Raw genomic sequence first — 16,573 nt, 5'->3', positions numbered from 1 at the left:
TGATTGTGGGATTAGCACACAGGTCTCCTCCTCTGTTCATACTTTCACCTCAGCTGTGTTACATGACAATCCAGACAGCTCCAGACCTCAGATCTCTCCTTTAGGCATCATTAGGGAGTACTCAGTGCAACAACCTAATAGCTAGAAATGTGCATACCTGTCAATAAAGGATGTGTGTAGAGTGACAATTCTATGTTCAAAAAGCCACAAATAATATATCGTCTTGATGCATTCTCAATCATCCTGGTAAGTAAATTTCCAAAACTTGATTCTGTTCATGATGAACAGAATCAACTTTTGGACACAAATAATATATATTCTCTCTTTGGGTGTGCACTAGGGCTGCAACAATTCGTCGCTATACTCAATGACATCGCCTATAAAAATTTGTCAAAGTGGAACTTTATTGTCATCGCATCATATACTAATACCACATAAATGTGTTTTTGCAACTGCAATACACTAAAGGAAGCTACGGGGGCAGTATTGACTCTATCATCTGGCAAGACTGCACTTCATACTAACGAAGAAGAACCAAGAGCGAACAGCTAAACAGGAGGATGGAAGAAAATGGAAAATGAGATTTAACAAAATGTAAAATTTCACAGTAAATCCACGACAGCCTGACAGCAGTGCACGAGCACCAGCACCCTGCAGCTGTCATGTCAACTCTGAATGGGTCAGTTTTAGAGAATTAAGTCAGTGCTTCATGTTGATACCTTGTTTATGTTAGTGTTTGTACTGTAATTTTTATGTTAGCTTACCTGGTGGAAACTTCTTAGTAAGATGCCTGCTAAGTAAACACCATTTCAGTTTTGTTAGCTAATGTTAATGAGTGAAATGTGATAGTAAACCATTACACTGGCATAGCTACACTGCCTCCTAGTTTGTTGTAGTTTTTTTTTCTCACATTAACAATAGTGTTTATTCTGAATAGTAAACCTCTTCCACCTGAAGTTAGGTAGTTAATCTGTCAGTTTGACCATATCAAAAATTAATTATACATAGGGCTTACTTATGTGTGTGTATGTATATATATATATATATATATATATATATATATATATATATATATATATATATATATATATATATATGATCAGTTAAACAGTTTAACTGGCATTGAACACTACACCATCTGAGAAACTATGATATATAACCAAATTTGTGATTAGTAACTGTCTTTTTTAATTCTGTATTGTTCTGCTTTACTAATATAAAGCAAAAGTGTATAAATGACTTTGTCCTGAAAAGAGGCTCTCATACTTCTCAAATGGCTTAAGTCATGACAGAGCATCTTTGACATGGTTATCACCTGCAGCTGGGGTAAGAGCAAGCGTCTCATTCATGAACTGAATCATCTGTAAAGTTAAACTTGTTATTTTGGACTGGAAAATAAAATCTTGGACAGAAGCCATTTTTAGTTTCCTATTTGCACATTATTTTTTTGTTTAAATACTGCTAGTGCCCTAATTTGTATTACCTAATATTTTCATTTCATTTTTATTCTGACAGTTCAATTGAGTAATGTTAAAAACACATTGGATTATTTTCAAATTTATGTTTCCTGGGTCAGTATTTTTATTTGCTGTGGGACTAGACAACAGGGTGATTATTAACAGGTGGGCAGACTTGAGAAAGTGAGGTACTGAAGCCTAGAACAGGAGGTTTGCCCACAGGAAGTGGAGATAGGAGTTATTTAAATAATCGTTGACTAATCGACTAATCAAAGAAGAATTTTTAGATCAGTCACTTACCAAAATTGTCGTTAGTTGCAGCCCTAGTATGCACACATATTCAGTTTGGTACAAAGAGGAAAGAAAATTGCAGATGACCCTGTGAAATACATATGGACTTTTGAAAATCTTTAACCTCCTTCACAATAGAATCTTCAATACTATGACTTTGCAAAAAAAAGTTTGTATTCAGAGGCATGTGAACAGAAATCAGCCAAAATAAAAATGCACTATATGAAAAAACAAAACCTTTCAAGCATTTATTTCTAAACTTTACTCATGCTTGCTGTTCTCTGTCTTCGCATCTGGAAGTCATACCTATTTACGTCAAACCATTTTGGCACCATGAAAAACCAATACATCCACTCAATGGCATGCTGCCACTCACATAAGCAAAGGTGCATGAGCCAATTCTGGAGTTGTGTCTACTTCAAGCAGCTATAACAAGTTTTCTGAACAGATAACCTGGCTTTCCAAGTTTGAAAAGATAATGAATGACCTTGTGTAATGCAAATTGGTAACTCCTTTATTAAGCCTAATCTAATTAAGATCCCCCTTCACACATTATTAAGGGAGGCCAATAAACAAATGCGGGTGTGAGAGATTTGGCATGGGAACATAATCATAAACACGTCTTTAATTTCACAGCAACAGCGCTGTGTTGATTGCTGCCATGCTGCTGGCCATATGTCCTTGAAAACAGACAGTAACTGAATCATGTGTAATTTATTAGTTTTACATTCCACACATAAAGCAAATGATATACAAATGATTTCACCAGTCTAATAAGCTCTTAAACAGACTCCTGCAGTGGGAAGGCCTCAGTATTGTTCATTACTTATCTCAGTGCTGGCAAAAATCAATTTTTTCTTTAAAAAATGCAGTGATAAAAAATGAAAAGATGCACAGTAGAGCATTTCTTCTCCTTGTGACTTTCTCTCTAGCAACCCCACCCTCCTCTCCTCCCACCTCAACTTTGGATGAGGGCCTCCCCCATGATGCTTCCAGATTGCGCTCGTAACAATGTGACTGGGCCCCAAAGCAGGGATCCACATTTTCATATCTGAGGCCAATGATAGATGAGGCAATCTGAACAAGTAGTGCTGAGAGATACATCAGGAGGTAGACAGCCCCAGATAAAGGAAAAAGAAGACTGGGCCCCCATTGTCACCCTTTCGCCATTCCTCGGATATATAGCGGCTCCCCCAGGACCAATAACTCACATACATATTCAAAAGCTGCAACAGTACTTTGCCACCTCTGGGATAGACACTAAAGCTGCTAAACCAAAAAGCAGTCCAGGATTCTGTTTGCTCTTTTCCCTGTTATACCTGCATACCAAGTGCTGGACTACAAGCTTAATGACTGGGCCTCTGTAGGTATACCACTGACAGAATTATGGTTCGTTGTTGGTTATGTGGCTGTTATCCAGTAATGTTTTGCTAAACATGCAGTTTTATGAGGTAGTTGACACTGTCATCAGCTTATATCCTTCAGTGCAATTTAAAACCCTGAATGTTATAGTGATGAATATGAATTATTTATGGCCCAAAGAGACTGTCATTTAATGAAGCTTTTGGTGATTTGACCTGGCAAATTAATCAATGTCTCATCTAATTTATTAAACACACTGCAGGGTCAGAACCTTTTCACCCATTTATCTTTGTCAGAAAGTGTAAGTGCTGAGAAAAAAAAGAACCTGTTAAGTCATTTTGCATTGTCTCAGTGGTGTTGAAGAAGCTTTTTTAAAAATGTAGTTAGCCAACCTTCAACTGTGTACTGGAAATAATTACAGGATAGGAAGCTCCCAGTGTGAGGACAAAAAAATCTAACTTTGTAAGGTATGACTTATTTAGTTCTCTCCTGGAAATCACAAACAAGGAGGTAGAGATTTCTGAAATGCTAGCATCAGCTGGACAATAAGTGTACTTTTTACTTGGATATCTTTACATCAAAAACTACTGTAATAAAGACAGTGCCAAAAGTATCAGTCACTGCACTTTAATTTGCTTGTGGTTCATGTCTGTCTTTGTCCGTTACCTCAGGATGTTTTCTGTACAATGTAGACATCAATAGCAAAATGGCAAAAAATTACATATAATAAATGTATAGTGAAATGTTTCAGGAAGCCAGTTTATTTATGCATGTTCATTCCAACAACATCTGAGCATCTATTCTCAGTCGGCAGATTTGGTGGTCCAATAAAGACTCATTAATAAACCAGATACCAGTGAATGAAACATTTCATATGCCCAACACTTCATCTTTAACAATATAACTGCAGTACAAAGTAAAAAAAAAAGGCAAAAAAGTGCATTTGGGGGGAAGAATATACCACTTCTCTGGACTTCCGAACTCCTCTTCGAAATTGGATCCAGACAATTCCCTGTTTTTATTTTTTTCTCTTCTTGCAATTTTTTAAAAAACATAATTTTGAAATATCCTGTGGGAGACTTCCAAGAATGCCAGCACATGCAATTGAGAAGTAGGCTTTTTAACCCAATTTAAATGGTAAACTGCATTACTGTGCAATAATAATTAGCCTACAACAAAAGGGATTATAACTGATGAAGTAACGGTCTTACAATAGGAAATAATAGTTATTTATGTTCTAATATTCAATATATGTCTATTAATCTGCAAATGAAGGCATTATTGTGTTAATTGTTAGTCCTATACTGGCTAATGAATCATAAGAATATCATTATAAATGTGTATAAAATCAAACACCTAGGCATGCAGAATACTTGGTTGATATCTCTTGATTTTCCCATGTCAAAGAAACAGGCTCTGTATTTTGCGGGTGCCTTATATGCATCCACAGGTGTACCACCAATTTACTCAAATGGACTCTAGTAACCTATCAGAAGCTTCTTAAGCTCAGAATGGAATCATCTGGAGTTTTCTTATTAATTAAGGACACAATAAACTTAGTTTGTATATATACTCCTAAATTTGATGAAAGTGATTAAAATAGACAGCTCTCTCTCTTTATTCTGACATTTAGGGCTGTGCGATATGACCAAAATCTCATATCCCGATATAAGACATCTATCGTCCCGATAACGATATAAATCACAAAAATGTAACATTTTCTGTAAATTCTGTGAATCTCGGGCAGCTCGACTTGCGTGAAGTGTTTCCAGCTGGGTGTCGTGTACCTGGAGTCGAGCGTTTTAACCGATGCATGAAACGATACATTTTTAGACATAAGTTGTAACGGCCGCCGTTTTCTTTGTGAGTATTTATTGCACAGCGTGCTGCGGGGAAAAGCCTGTTCTAATGTTTGAGTCTGAGGTTTATTTTTGCGACTCTTTTTTGCTTTTCATCCGTAAATACTCTGCATACTCTTTCACGTGATTCAGTTTATTTTGAAAAGTCTCAACAGGATCTTGAGCTTTATTTTGAAAGGTTTATATGGAAAATAAACAAGCTGACACGCGATGGTTTTACCGTCGTTGTTGCTAACGACAACGCATAAAAACAGGCGCTTGTCCGTCTGTAGTGTGGTTATATTAAATATAAGAGAAAGAGAGAACTTTAAGAAATTAATATAGCCACTACAGTGACCATCAAAACGATGAAAAAATATTGCCGTAAACAGTTTATTTTGCGACACCACGAAACAAACGATAGCGTAAAATGAAACGATAGACGTTTTTATATCATCATCCGATATACATCGTTATATCGAACAGCACTACTGACATTTAACTAATTCAAAAGATATTTCAATATTTATTTATCTAAAACAAAAAAGTTTACTCTAAATTGATGTTTAACAGTAACAGTAAAAAAATAATAATAAAGTGTATGTAAATATCTGGTTTCAACTGTGAATATATTGCTGTGTATTGAAAATTCTCTTGTTTTGCATAGAAATATATTGAACAACATACAAAGCACAATATACAGAATAACATTTTATCTGAGTTTTTTCTTTGAAAGAACCCTCTAATGTCCATTGTTGTGTACATCAGTACATAACTGAAACCAATTTAGAGTGCTTTATTTAGCCGTGGAGGGTAACAACTGAAAATATGAAATAAACACACATGTAAGCTAAGACTCTCTAAAAAAACAGCATTGTTGTTCGGCTTTCATTTCGCCATTTGTTGATTCACTCCAAGAGCAAGTATCGTAATATGGGTCAAGTGATCAGTTTGATATCAATCTTTTGTGATACACCGTCATATTTTACGGTGTACATTTTAGGACTCAGGACTCAAGAAAAAAGTTGTCAGGTGTCAGACCAAAAAATGTCAGGTCTCAGTTCTCAAAAAAAAAAGTTGTCAGGTATCAGACAAAAAATTGTCAGGTCTCAGTTCTCAAAAAAAAAGTTGTCAGGTATCAGACAAAAAATTGTCAGGTCTCAGTTCTCAAAAAAAAAATTGTCAGGTATCAGACAAAAAATTGTCAGGTCTCAGTTCTCAAAAAAAAAATTGTCAGGTATCAGACAAAAAATTGTCAGGTCTCAGTTCTCAAGAAAAAAAAGTTGTCAGGTATCAGACAAAAAATTGTCAGGTCTCAGTTCTCAAAAAAAAAAGTTGTCAGGTATCAGACAAAAAATTGTCAGGTCTCAGTTCTCAAAGAAAAAATTGTCAGGTATCAGACAAAAAATTGTCAGGTCTCAGTTCTCAAAAAAAAAGTTGTCAGGTATCAGACAAAAAATTGTCAGGTCTCAGTTCTCAAAAAAAAAATTGTCAGGTATCAGACAAAAAATTGTCAGGTCTCAGTTCTCAAAAAAAAAATTGTCAGGTATCAGACAAAAAATTGTCAGGTCTCAGTTCTCAAGAAAAAAGTTGTCAGGTATCAGAACACAAGGTACCAGAGAGAAAATCTTCCTGCAGGTGGCGCTGTTGTCATGTCCCACCTGAATTGATTTCCAAATACGTCATCAACGTGTGACAGTGGGAGAGCGTAAGGTCATTGACCTCACCGGAGTTTTACCGTGGTTCAGGCTCCTAACGACACAAGGTAAGTTTAACTTTTTCTCCCTTTTGTTCATATTTTTGCCACAGTTGTGTTATATTAAGTTGCGGTTATGTTGTGAAAGTTACATATCAGAGACGGAAAGCTAGTTTTGTACGAAACCAAATCAGTACTATTTTTGTCTGGCTAATTCATTCTAGCTAGCGACAGTGGTGAAACGTGATTCAAATTTAAACTGTTCAGTAATTGTTTTGTATACATTACAGCAAATGGACAAGCTGAAAGCTTACGAGCAGCTGAAAAAAGACCTTGAAAATGGTAATCAAACACTGTATTAAATTTTTTTGTAATGCTTGCAAGTTAATTTTTTTAACTGCAAAGAACCCTGACAATATCATGCTTTAATTATTTAACATTGTATGGTATTCCTATTTACTTCTCTTAATTAATATGCATGTTAACAGACATATATAGTTATTACTTTATGATATTGTTGGAGTGCCCGATTTAAAAAAAAAAAATGACAAAAGATAGATTTCTCACAAAATTAAAAGATTGCAATTTAAAAGTTAGATAGTCATGTAGGATCTGTCTCCTACAGTCAATCTATAACTACTTACCCTTTTAAAATTTTATTTGAAGGTGAGATTACCCAAAAAGGCTTTGATAACAACATAAAAAAGCTCCTGACAGCAGAAAAATCAGGTAGGTTTTGATACTTTCGAACAACATGCAAAATAATCTCCTTTATTTAACATGATATGCTTAGCAGGTTATGATTGACTAACCACTTTATTAATAGATGCAATACATTTTGAAAGCAGATGACTGTGCAATAGTCTGTGATTATAGTAGAATTCTGTAAAACCACGTTTCACATCAATGCCCTATTTATATTGCAGATGACACTACTTCAACACGTGGCAATGAATTTCTCAGTAAGAAAACCTCAATTATTTTGCTTTAAGGTCATTTGTAATATGGAACTCGCTGTGGATCAGTTTGATTAACTTTCAGCTTCATCCATTACAGGTGCAGCAGAGGCCTTTGGTAAAGCCAAGAAACTACTACAGCCTCAAGTAAAGAAAAGGCAGTTTCCATTGAATGATAAACGTTTGGACCATGGCAAATCATTATTGAAGGTTAGTTAAAAAGTGAAGCTACCTGTATGACTATCAGCAATATATTAAAAAATAACTTTCTAAAAAGGCATATTTTTTTCATAAATTTCCCTTTTTTTCCTTGATTCTAGGTCAGACTGGCTCCCATGGAGTGGAAGCCAAGAACTCATAGAAAGTGTGGACGGTACCAGAAGTTAATAATGGACGAAGCTCCACCTCGAATCATTCTGCAAGGCCATGAAACCTATGATGATTTAATTACCATAGGCAAAGAATGCTTCTGGCCAGAGCGTACTGAGGGGAGTGAGTTCACTCTTTGCCATTCTGACGGGACCAGGTGGAGTAAGGAGGAGTTCCACAAAGAATACGGAACTGTTTCTGATATTACACATATGTGGAAAAGAACACTATACATCGGGCGAAGACAACTGGGTAATAAAGTCCCAGTGGCCGCCCCTCCCTGAGCCTGGTTCTGCCGGAGGTTTCTTCCTGTTAAAAGGGAGTTTTTCCTTCCCACTGTCGCCAAAGTGCTTGCTCATAGGGGGTCATATGATTGTTGGGTTTTTCTCTGTATCTATGAAGCGCCTTGAGGCGACTTTTGTTGTGATTTGGCGCTATATAAATAAAATTGAATTGAATTGAATTGAATTAAAGTGTTCAATATTACTATTAACTACTGTCTAGCACTCGAATTTGTATGGTATGAAATAATTTTACTTTTTGTACAGAGGTCGTGTGTTTGGATGATCAAAGTTCCATCTCAGGTGTGTGCCTGCTCAAACCAAATTGAATATTTTTGATGTTATGATTGAACATGGTACACTGACCATGTTGTGCATTCAGATATATTGCAATTAATGTGTTATTTTACAGATGAAGACCCTGTAACTAAAGTGGGTGGTGATGAAAGTTGCAGTTTAGGTGAATGCCTGGACATCTAACTAAATCATTAAAATTGACTTCTTTTTTTGTTTGCATTACATTTCCAACCTTTACACACTTGTTTACTATGCTTGGTCATTGCACAGTTACAGTACATAATATGCATCTTATTCTGCAGATGAACTTCCTGAAAACCTCATAGGACAAAGTGTTGCAGAACAGGTAAAACCATGGCTTCATCTTGAACAGACCAATTAATTTCTTATCATTGTCATAAATGTGGATATTTTCACAGTGCACCCTGCAAAAAGTATATCTTGGCTGAATGTGTTCATAGGATTTCCATGCAGAAACATCCAGCTCAGCTGAATTTGAAACAGGGAGAGTCAGAAAGAAAAGCCAGTCCAAGCAAAGGAAGGAGGAAAATGTAGGGTCATCTCTAGGTCCAGGTGGAGCAGTGAGCCAAGACATGTTACCACATGCAGTTATTGAGGCAAAAGAAGCTATGGAGGGAGCTGAAGAGCTATCTGAAGGTGCTGGAATTAGTGGGCTTTTGATAGTTTTTGCAGAGTCTTTCAACACAACTCCAAAATCGCCATCATGTAAGCATTCTTTCCCATTTAGGGCTAACATCATATCATCAGACAAAATTGTAAATAAAGGTTTTCATTCTTCACTATTTGGTACTCAAGTTCCTGGAGTAAACCTAGATATTACTGATCCAGCAGTTAATAGAAGAATGATTAGCAGTAGCTGTATGTTAATGTATGTTACTTTGTGTTTTTTTTATCCCCAAGTGTATCTTCCACGTGTTCCATATGTGGAAGAGGCTTTAATTACATACAGTGAGGACAATCTACTGGGAGAAGGAACATTTGGCAAGGTATATAGAGGTTCTTTTCATGGTACTCCAGCAGCTGTTAAAAGGATCATGTGTGGCCAACAAGGGATGGAGGACAGCGACATTCATCATGAGATAAATGTTTCACTGTAAGAACTTTGACATACTTTTTTTTGTTTCATTGTCAAAATCGATTGTTCCTCAAGCTGTAACATAATATGCCTCTATTTTGTTTTTTTTTTATTCGGACATGTTTCTGTTTTATTAGGAGACTGTCTCACCCCAACATTGTCAGACTCATGGCAGTTGCCCGCACTGAGTCCTGCTTTTTGTTGGCAGCTGAATACATTCATGGCGCAACCCTGCAGCAAGTGCTTCACACAGACAGCTGCTTGGTGAAGGTACCAATACTCATAAATTTATGTTTAATACATTTAGGTAGATGTGAATAATCTTAATACCCTCATATTAAAAAAGAACTTTTTATTGCTGGCATTTGTTTAAATATGTACTTGAAACCATCTTTGTGTACAACATATAAAAAGACTGATTACTTTTTTTTTCTCTCATGTTTTCAACCATTTAGAATTACCAAAATGATCTTTAATTGTCAAATGCCAGAAAAGTATGAACTTAGTAAAAGAATAATCTTAACTTTTTAATAATAAGCTCCCTTACTGTTTTGGTAGAATTGCTTTTTTTTACTTGGATGAGGTTCAGACATTTTAGGTTTTCTTCTACAATATTCTTACAATATTTTTCAGGAATTTCTGTCCAGTCCTCCAGACAGGACTGGTGTAACTGAGTCAGATTTGTTGGCCACCTTGCTCACACACACCATTCACCTCTGCTTACAGTTTCGCAAGAGGACTGCCATCAGGGCTTTTTGATGGTCACTGCCAAACATTTACTTTGTTGGTCTTAGGTCCTATTGTAATTTATTGAAATTGAAATTGCAATTGCATTTGAATACTAATCCTATTTGAAGTAATACATTTCCAGTGGTAGACATGTTAGATTGTCACACCTGGCTACGCATTGTTTTATTAATATTATATATTGTCTTGATAGCTTGAAGGGGATGATGCCGGTTTCATATCACTGGACTTATCCATGGCAGTAGAGTACATCCATGCACAGAGAATCATTCACCAGGATATAAAGCCAGCAAATGTCATGGTAAGCCATACTGTATTTTTCTTTTTCTCTACTTTGTTTTTGAAGATCAAAATAAAAATAGTATATTATTTATTTAACTTTATTCTCTTCAGTCTATTAAACACTACATTTGAACAATGAGAAACTGTTCTGGCATATTCATATAAAGGATTTTTTTTTTAAAAGTAAGAAGCCTTACATTGTTTCTTTAATAGTCCATTTTTTCTTTAATATGTTGGTTCTTGTACACCTACAAAATTCCCAAACATGTTGTAATGTTTAGGCTTTACAAACTGAAAGTTTCTATTATTTTATTAGTCTGTACCACTTTCTTAAGTGGAATGGGGATAAAAAAAATGCACAGGACTATAAAACCGGGTTTGATCATTAACCAATCTGTTAATTTTAATGTTGGGTATAATAAACAATCTCAGAATAAATCTGCAGTGATTGGGTGATCTGGGTGCTAAAAGCTTTGAGGGTTTTTTTTTTTTTTTCAATTATGAGCTGTGGTCTTTGGAATGACATTTTTGATAACATTTGTGAAATTTTAGACAACCTGGTAAGTTCTCATATGTATACCTTATAGGTTCACCACCCTTCTAAGAAGGCAGTCCTGACAGACTGGGGCATGGCAAACATAAGAGACACTGTGATGCTTCGTCAAGGGAGTAAGTTCACTGCCCAGGCTACTGGTCCAGCTGGTGGCACATATCTTTACATGGCCCCTGAATGCATACTGATGTTTGAAGAGGCCTCGTTCCAGACAGACATGTGGTCCCTCGGAGCCACATATCTGGAGATCCTGACGGGGTCCGCTCCGTGGATGGTTAAAAAACAAAGAGAACTGGCTGCACTAATGGCCACCAAAACCCCACCACATGCCCTATCACATCTCAGTGACAAAAACAGTTTTCTTGGTGGTTTGGTGAGCTATGACCCAGACTCAAGGCCTTCCGCATCTGATGTTGTTAAGTTTCTCAAGTCAGGCCTTGATCTTACGAGCCGATATGGCTACAAGTGGTAATGTTGCTACAGTCTGCAGTTCAAAAGTCTTTCAATGTTAATTATGTTCTACATTATTGTTAACAAAAGTTGTGGTAAATGAAACACTGAATCATTATGAAAGATGGCACCTTGTCAATTGTATTTCAACATTTTATTGTACATTTTGTTGGTCAGTTTTCAAATTACCTGTTGATTTTAAACAAGGATAAATAAATGTTAACAATCAAGGATAAATAAATGTTAACAATCAAGGATAAATAAATGTTAACAAACAATGTTGTATGATTTTATTGGTCATTGGAAATGTTTACTGGTGCACCTTCCATCCTCTCTCTCTTCAGAAAGATGTATATGTCATTTGCCTCTGCAAACGTAGAAGGTGTAGGAACTGCATTTCTGTTCATGGCAGTTGTGAGCTCTTGGACTAGCATGAGGTATGCAGCAAGGCAACCATCAGGTGTGCAGGGAAACTGGCTGTTTTCTAAAATGTTCTGGCACATGTCTCTGAATTCCTGGTTTGCTACCAGTGAAGGCTCTTCCCTCTCACAGATTAATTGCTTGGCGTAGTCTAAAAGGTCTGGGTCAACTATGTGCAGCACATTGCCATATCCTACGAATGAAAGACAATATTGAAAAGATGTTCACTTTGAATGTTAAAAATAAATGAATAATCACAAAGCTGTTCTAGAACCTGTATAATAAGCAGTCAGTGTTTACAGATGTTATTGCAGAAACTTAAAGATGGAAATATCACTCAAACATTTAGATTAATTTTTAGTTAAAGGTGCCAATATGAAGCCATTTTAGTATTGACAGTAGAAATTCAGAAATCTCTTATTGTAAAACAAGTAGGCTTCTTAGGAAGACACAAAAGAGAAAGCACATTATAACAGTTTTACACTCATTACACTGGCTTCCAGTATATTTTAGAAAATTCATTTTAAAATTTTAGTAATGACTTTCAAAGCTCCGAATCGTGAAGCTCCTGCCTTAATTTCTGATCTTATAGAACCCCACGCTCCCTCTCCCAGCCTGTGATCATCTAATCAATGGCTGTTAGTAGTCCCACCAGAAGACCAGAGGCAATAGATCTTCCAAAGCGGTGGCTCCCAGGTCATGGAATGCTCTGCCTCCATCATTACGTTTCCTTGATTGTATTTATTCTGTATGTTCGATTGTGCTGTTTTATGTTTATCTGTTTTATATTATTGTGAAGCCACTTTGTGGTTTTTATCCTGTGAAGAGTGCTATATCAAAGTAAAAGTAAACTAATGAAAGTTAAAAAAACAAACAAACAAAAAAAAAAAACCCACAGGCTTTCAAATGACATACCAGGAGGTGGTGAGGTAAACAGAAGGTCGGGTTTCCCAAATGGACCAGGTGCATTGCGTTGCTTGCGGATGTCATGGGTGTTCCAAACTGTTTGCTCCGTTTTTAAGTCTCTTTGAAGCAGTGGCAAGTGTGAGTACTGCAAGCAGTTGCTATGAAAAAGGAGAATTAAAAAATTAATATGTTCATCTGCTTGTTTGAGGTAGAATAAGTAAAAGCTAAATTTTAATCAGTACTCAAAAAACAAAGGCATTCCTAGACCACATACTTTCATACTGCTGCTTGATCATTTTTCATGTCTAAAAATATTGACTTACATGTGCACAGGATTGTCCAGTTCAAGGATCCCAGACTCCATCATGGCCTAAGCATGTTGTTTTGAAAAAGACATAAGTTGTGAAGGTGAGAATTTCATTAGTGAAAAGGTACAGATGTACATAAACACAGATTCTGGCCTTGTGTTTTCAGATAAACTAATCCATCGTATGTTTAGCAAAATTTTGATGGCTAGTCTTTGTTAATAGGTTTTACAGGTGAAAGATTTGCTTTACCTCAAATGTTGTCAGCCATTTCTTAATCCATGTCCGCTTTAAAATACTGTTGAAACATTCAGCTCTCTAAACAACAGAAACATGACATTATCAGTTTTGTTGTCAGGTTGTTACTTTAGAAATAGTCATTTACCAGCTTAAAGACATACCTGGTTGTGCACTGACGTCCCCATTCTGAAGCACCTCCATGCCTGATTCCCAAGATCTCGCATGTGAAATGCCATCTGCATTTGACCCACAACAAGGTTCTCCTTTCCTCTGTCCCCCCGAATCATTTGAGGACAGCCTAAAGACACAAACTGAAGATAATTAGTGAATGATGAAAAAATAAATTTATTACCAAAATGTAATCTTTTTTAACCCCCCTTTTTTTTAGTATATTGCATACCACCCTGTTCTTGAACAGCCTCAAAGAAGTATCTGGCCACAAAGTTTTGTTTGCGGTTGGATGTGCCCACCTTTAGCCATAGAACCTTCCTGGAAAATCTGAAAAGAAAGAAACAGAAAAGTGGCCACTTGTACATATGATTTAATCATGTTTTGGCACTATGTTTGGTTTTTGTTACATTCCCCAAGAGTATGCTGGTTTTCCATTGTATTCTGTCTAGGCGTTGTTTCTGGTTCCTCCGGCCATTTTGACTGCCATAGTTGTGTAGGCTTACATGCCTTTGGAATTGAATGTGACTCTTGACTGTGTTCAGACTGACGCGAGGGGAGAGCTGCCTTTTGTTTTGTAATCCCTTGTATTCTCCTGTTTATGTGTTGGTTAGGTAGGTTATCGTAAATTGTACATTTTATTTTCTTTGGAGTTAAATTCTGTTTACTTTATATCAGGGATGTTTTGTTTGTTATGTTGATCTTGGCCCTCCCTGAAATTAACTGCCAGTCTGAAATGGAACTTTAAGACTAGCAGGAAAAAAGCCTTTTAAAAACCGCCATCTTGAATCCTCCTTTACTATTCATACTTTATCTTGGTCCCTTAGACCAGGCTTGGCCAACTCCAGACCTCGAGGGCCAGTGTCCTGCATGTTTTAGATATCACCCTGGGTAAACACACTTGAATAAAATGATTAGTTCATTACCAGGCCTCTGGAGAACTACAAAACATGTTGTGAGGGTAATTTAGCCATTTGAATCAGCTGTGGATCAAGGACACATCTAAAACCTGCAGGACACCGGCCCTCGAGGCCTGGACTTGCCCATCCCTGCCCTAGACTACTCAGGAGAGATAACACCTCAGTTTACCGCACATCCTTATCTTGAAGCAACTTTGTACTATCACTGAATATAATAAATTAAGTAGCGAATGCCATATTCGAACCTACCCATCAATCCCCAAATGTATCCACATTCCAAAGAACTTCAGTTTATCATTGCCTATATGAAACAACAAATAATAATTACAATTTGTTTCAACAGAAGTACCATCAAAACATGTTTGGAAGGTTAATTGAAAAGATAAAATAAATACCATCAATGTGCCATGTGTCATTTGGACCACAACTGATGTAATTCCGACGGGGAATTTTCTTCTTTCCAGGAGATCTCCTCTGAAGACCACTTGCATCCATATACCTCATTATATTAGCAACATCGTCTCTACAGTAACAATAGATTTTACTCTGAGCTCAACAGTAAAACAAGAGAATACTTGATTATATTAAATACACACTATTTAACCAACCTGTAACAAGGCCGCACTCCTCTGACATCCCTTACCCGCTTTACCATTGCCCTGATTCCTTGTTCAGGAGACCACTGTTTCATCTCACTCTAAAAAACAAACAGACAATTGAATGGTTATTTTTTTTAAAATAACTACAGAAAATAACATTTATTGTTTCTACAATAGCTCATGACACAGACTTCAGGAAAATATATATATTTTTTTGAGAACTGAGACCTGACAATTTTTTGTCTGATACCTGACAACTTTTTTTTTGAGAACTGAGACCTGACAATTTTTTGTCTGATACCTGACAATTTTTTTTTTGAGAACTGAGACCTGACAATTTTTTGTCTGATACCTGACAACTTTTTTCTTGAGAACTGAGACCTGACAATTTTTTGTCTGATACCTGACAATTTTTTTTTTGAGAACTGAGACCTGACAATTTTTTGTCTGATACCTGACAATTTTTTTTTTGAGAACTGAGACCTGACAATTTTTTGTCTGATACCTGACAACTTTTTTTTTGAGAACTGAGACCTGACAATTTTTTGTCTGATACCTGACAACTTTTTTTTTTGAGAACTGAGACCTGACATTTTTTGGTCTGATACCTGACAACTTTTTTCTTGAGACCTCACGATGTCCTAAAATGTACACCGTAATATTTACATTTGTACAGCGCGAATGATTTTCTTTAGTACCTGGTCAAACTAAAGCTGGGCATACACTGTGCGATTTTTGGCGCATTTTGAGCCGATTTTTCAATCGTGCGACCGTTTTGGTGATCGGCCCGATTTTGGCCTTCGTCGTGCATCGTGTAGTATACGTGGGGTAACAAGAAGCGATTAACACCTCACGACCAGCTCCCGATCATCAATCGCTTGGTCGGGAGAATTTCAAACCTGTTTCAAATCCTCACGACCGTCGTGAGGGTGTCGCCGCAGCCACTCACACTGCGCACGCGCAAACACATAAACATCGGTGAAAAAGACGGAGTAGCACAGCAGTGCAGCGTGTGATCTGGACACAAGCGATGGAGGCACTTGTAGAACTTTGGAAAGCTCATCCGAGCCTTTTCCATGTGGCCTCACAAAATCATCACGACCACAACAACCGTGAAAATAGTTGGATTTACATTGCTAAATTGATAACGAAAAACATTGATCAGGCAGCTGTGATTGAGTAGCAAAGTTGATGGTGGTGGTGTGTGTCTGTGTGAGTGAAAGACAGAGAGGGAGAGGGAGCGACAGATTTTCTGTTATAACCTTCATTTTTATGGACGCACAGTTTGAGCACTCGGGTCGCATCAGAGCATCAGGCCCTATAGTGTGTGACCCTGCATC

At 36.8% G+C, this 16,573-nt stretch overlaps 3 protein-coding genes across 3 annotated transcripts; 2 read left to right on the top strand and 1 right to left on the bottom strand.

Annotated features, from left to right (window-relative positions):
• The first annotated feature begins 6,937 nt into the window (after positions 1–6,937).
• LOC146393200 (uncharacterized) lies at positions 6,938–9,603 on the top strand. Its single transcript, XM_084924591.1, has 9 exons — positions 6,938–6,986; positions 7,311–7,373; positions 7,571–7,606; positions 7,701–7,810; positions 7,921–8,221; positions 8,518–8,553; positions 8,663–8,710; positions 8,850–8,893; positions 9,469–9,603. The coding sequence occupies exons 1-9, from the start codon at positions 6,938–6,940 to the stop codon at positions 9,505–9,507; spliced, it is 726 nt and encodes a 241-aa protein (XP_084780717.1). The 3' UTR covers positions 9,508–9,603.
• On the top strand, positions 9,603–11,697 carry LOC146393199 (uncharacterized). The gene is made up of 4 exons (XM_084925089.1): positions 9,603–9,661; positions 9,781–9,913; positions 10,584–10,691; positions 11,260–11,697. The coding sequence occupies exons 1-4, from the start codon at positions 9,603–9,605 to the stop codon at positions 11,695–11,697; spliced, it is 738 nt and encodes a 245-aa protein (XP_084781215.1).
• Positions 11,698–11,965: 268 nt separating this feature from the next.
• LOC146393198 (uncharacterized) lies at positions 11,966–15,325 on the bottom strand. The gene is made up of 9 exons (XM_084924577.1): positions 15,243–15,325; positions 15,030–15,157; positions 14,884–14,935; positions 13,947–14,044; positions 13,708–13,844; positions 13,559–13,624; positions 13,325–13,371; positions 13,011–13,159; positions 11,966–12,288 (listed from the first exon to the last, which is right to left on the bottom strand). Exons 1-9 carry the CDS (start codon positions 15,323–15,325, stop codon positions 11,966–11,968), a joined length of 1,083 nt encoding a protein of 360 aa, XP_084780703.1.
• Between the last annotated feature and the right edge of the window lie 1,248 nt (positions 15,326–16,573).

The sequence above is a fragment of the Perissodus microlepis genome, chromosome 1 (assembly GCF_051167445.1).
Source record: "Perissodus microlepis isolate ML-2025 ecotype Zambia chromosome 1, ASM5116744v1, whole genome shotgun sequence".
Taxonomy (NCBI): Eukaryota; Metazoa; Chordata; class Actinopteri; order Cichliformes; family Cichlidae; genus Perissodus; species Perissodus microlepis.
This window is presented reverse-complemented; position numbering and strand designations above follow the sequence as displayed.

Excerpts from the sequence above, each read along its gene's own strand:
- LOC146393198 (XM_084924577.1), bottom strand. The coding sequence starts at position 15,325 with ATGAAACAGTGGTCTCCTGAACAAGGAATCAGGGCAATGGTAAAGCGG. Across the intron at positions 13,625-13,707 it reads GGACGTCAGTGCACAACCAG|AGAGCTGAATGTTTCAACAG; the intron begins GTATGTCTTTAA and ends TCTGTTGTTTAG. Across the intron at positions 13,372-13,558 it reads AATGGCTGACAACATTTGAG|GCCATGATGGAGTCTGGGAT; the intron begins GTAAAGCAAATC and ends CAACATGCTTAG.
- LOC146393199 (XM_084925089.1), top strand. The coding sequence starts at position 9,603 with ATGTGTGGCCAACAAGGGATGGAGGACAGCGACATTCATCATGAGATA. Across the intron at positions 9,914-10,583 it reads CAGACAGCTGCTTGGTGAAG|CTTGAAGGGGATGATGCCGG; the intron begins GTACCAATACTC and ends TTGTCTTGATAG. Across the intron at positions 10,692-11,259 it reads TAAAGCCAGCAAATGTCATG|GTTCACCACCCTTCTAAGAA; the intron begins GTAAGCCATACT and ends TATACCTTATAG.
- LOC146393200 (XM_084924591.1), top strand. The coding sequence starts at position 6,938 with ATGGACAAGCTGAAAGCTTACGAGCAGCTGAAAAAAGACCTTGAAAAT. Across the intron at positions 6,987-7,310 it reads GAAAAAAGACCTTGAAAATG|GTGAGATTACCCAAAAAGGC; the intron begins GTAATCAAACAC and ends TTTTATTTGAAG. Across the intron at positions 7,607-7,700 it reads ACGTGGCAATGAATTTCTCA|GTGCAGCAGAGGCCTTTGGT; the intron begins GTAAGAAAACCT and ends CATCCATTACAG.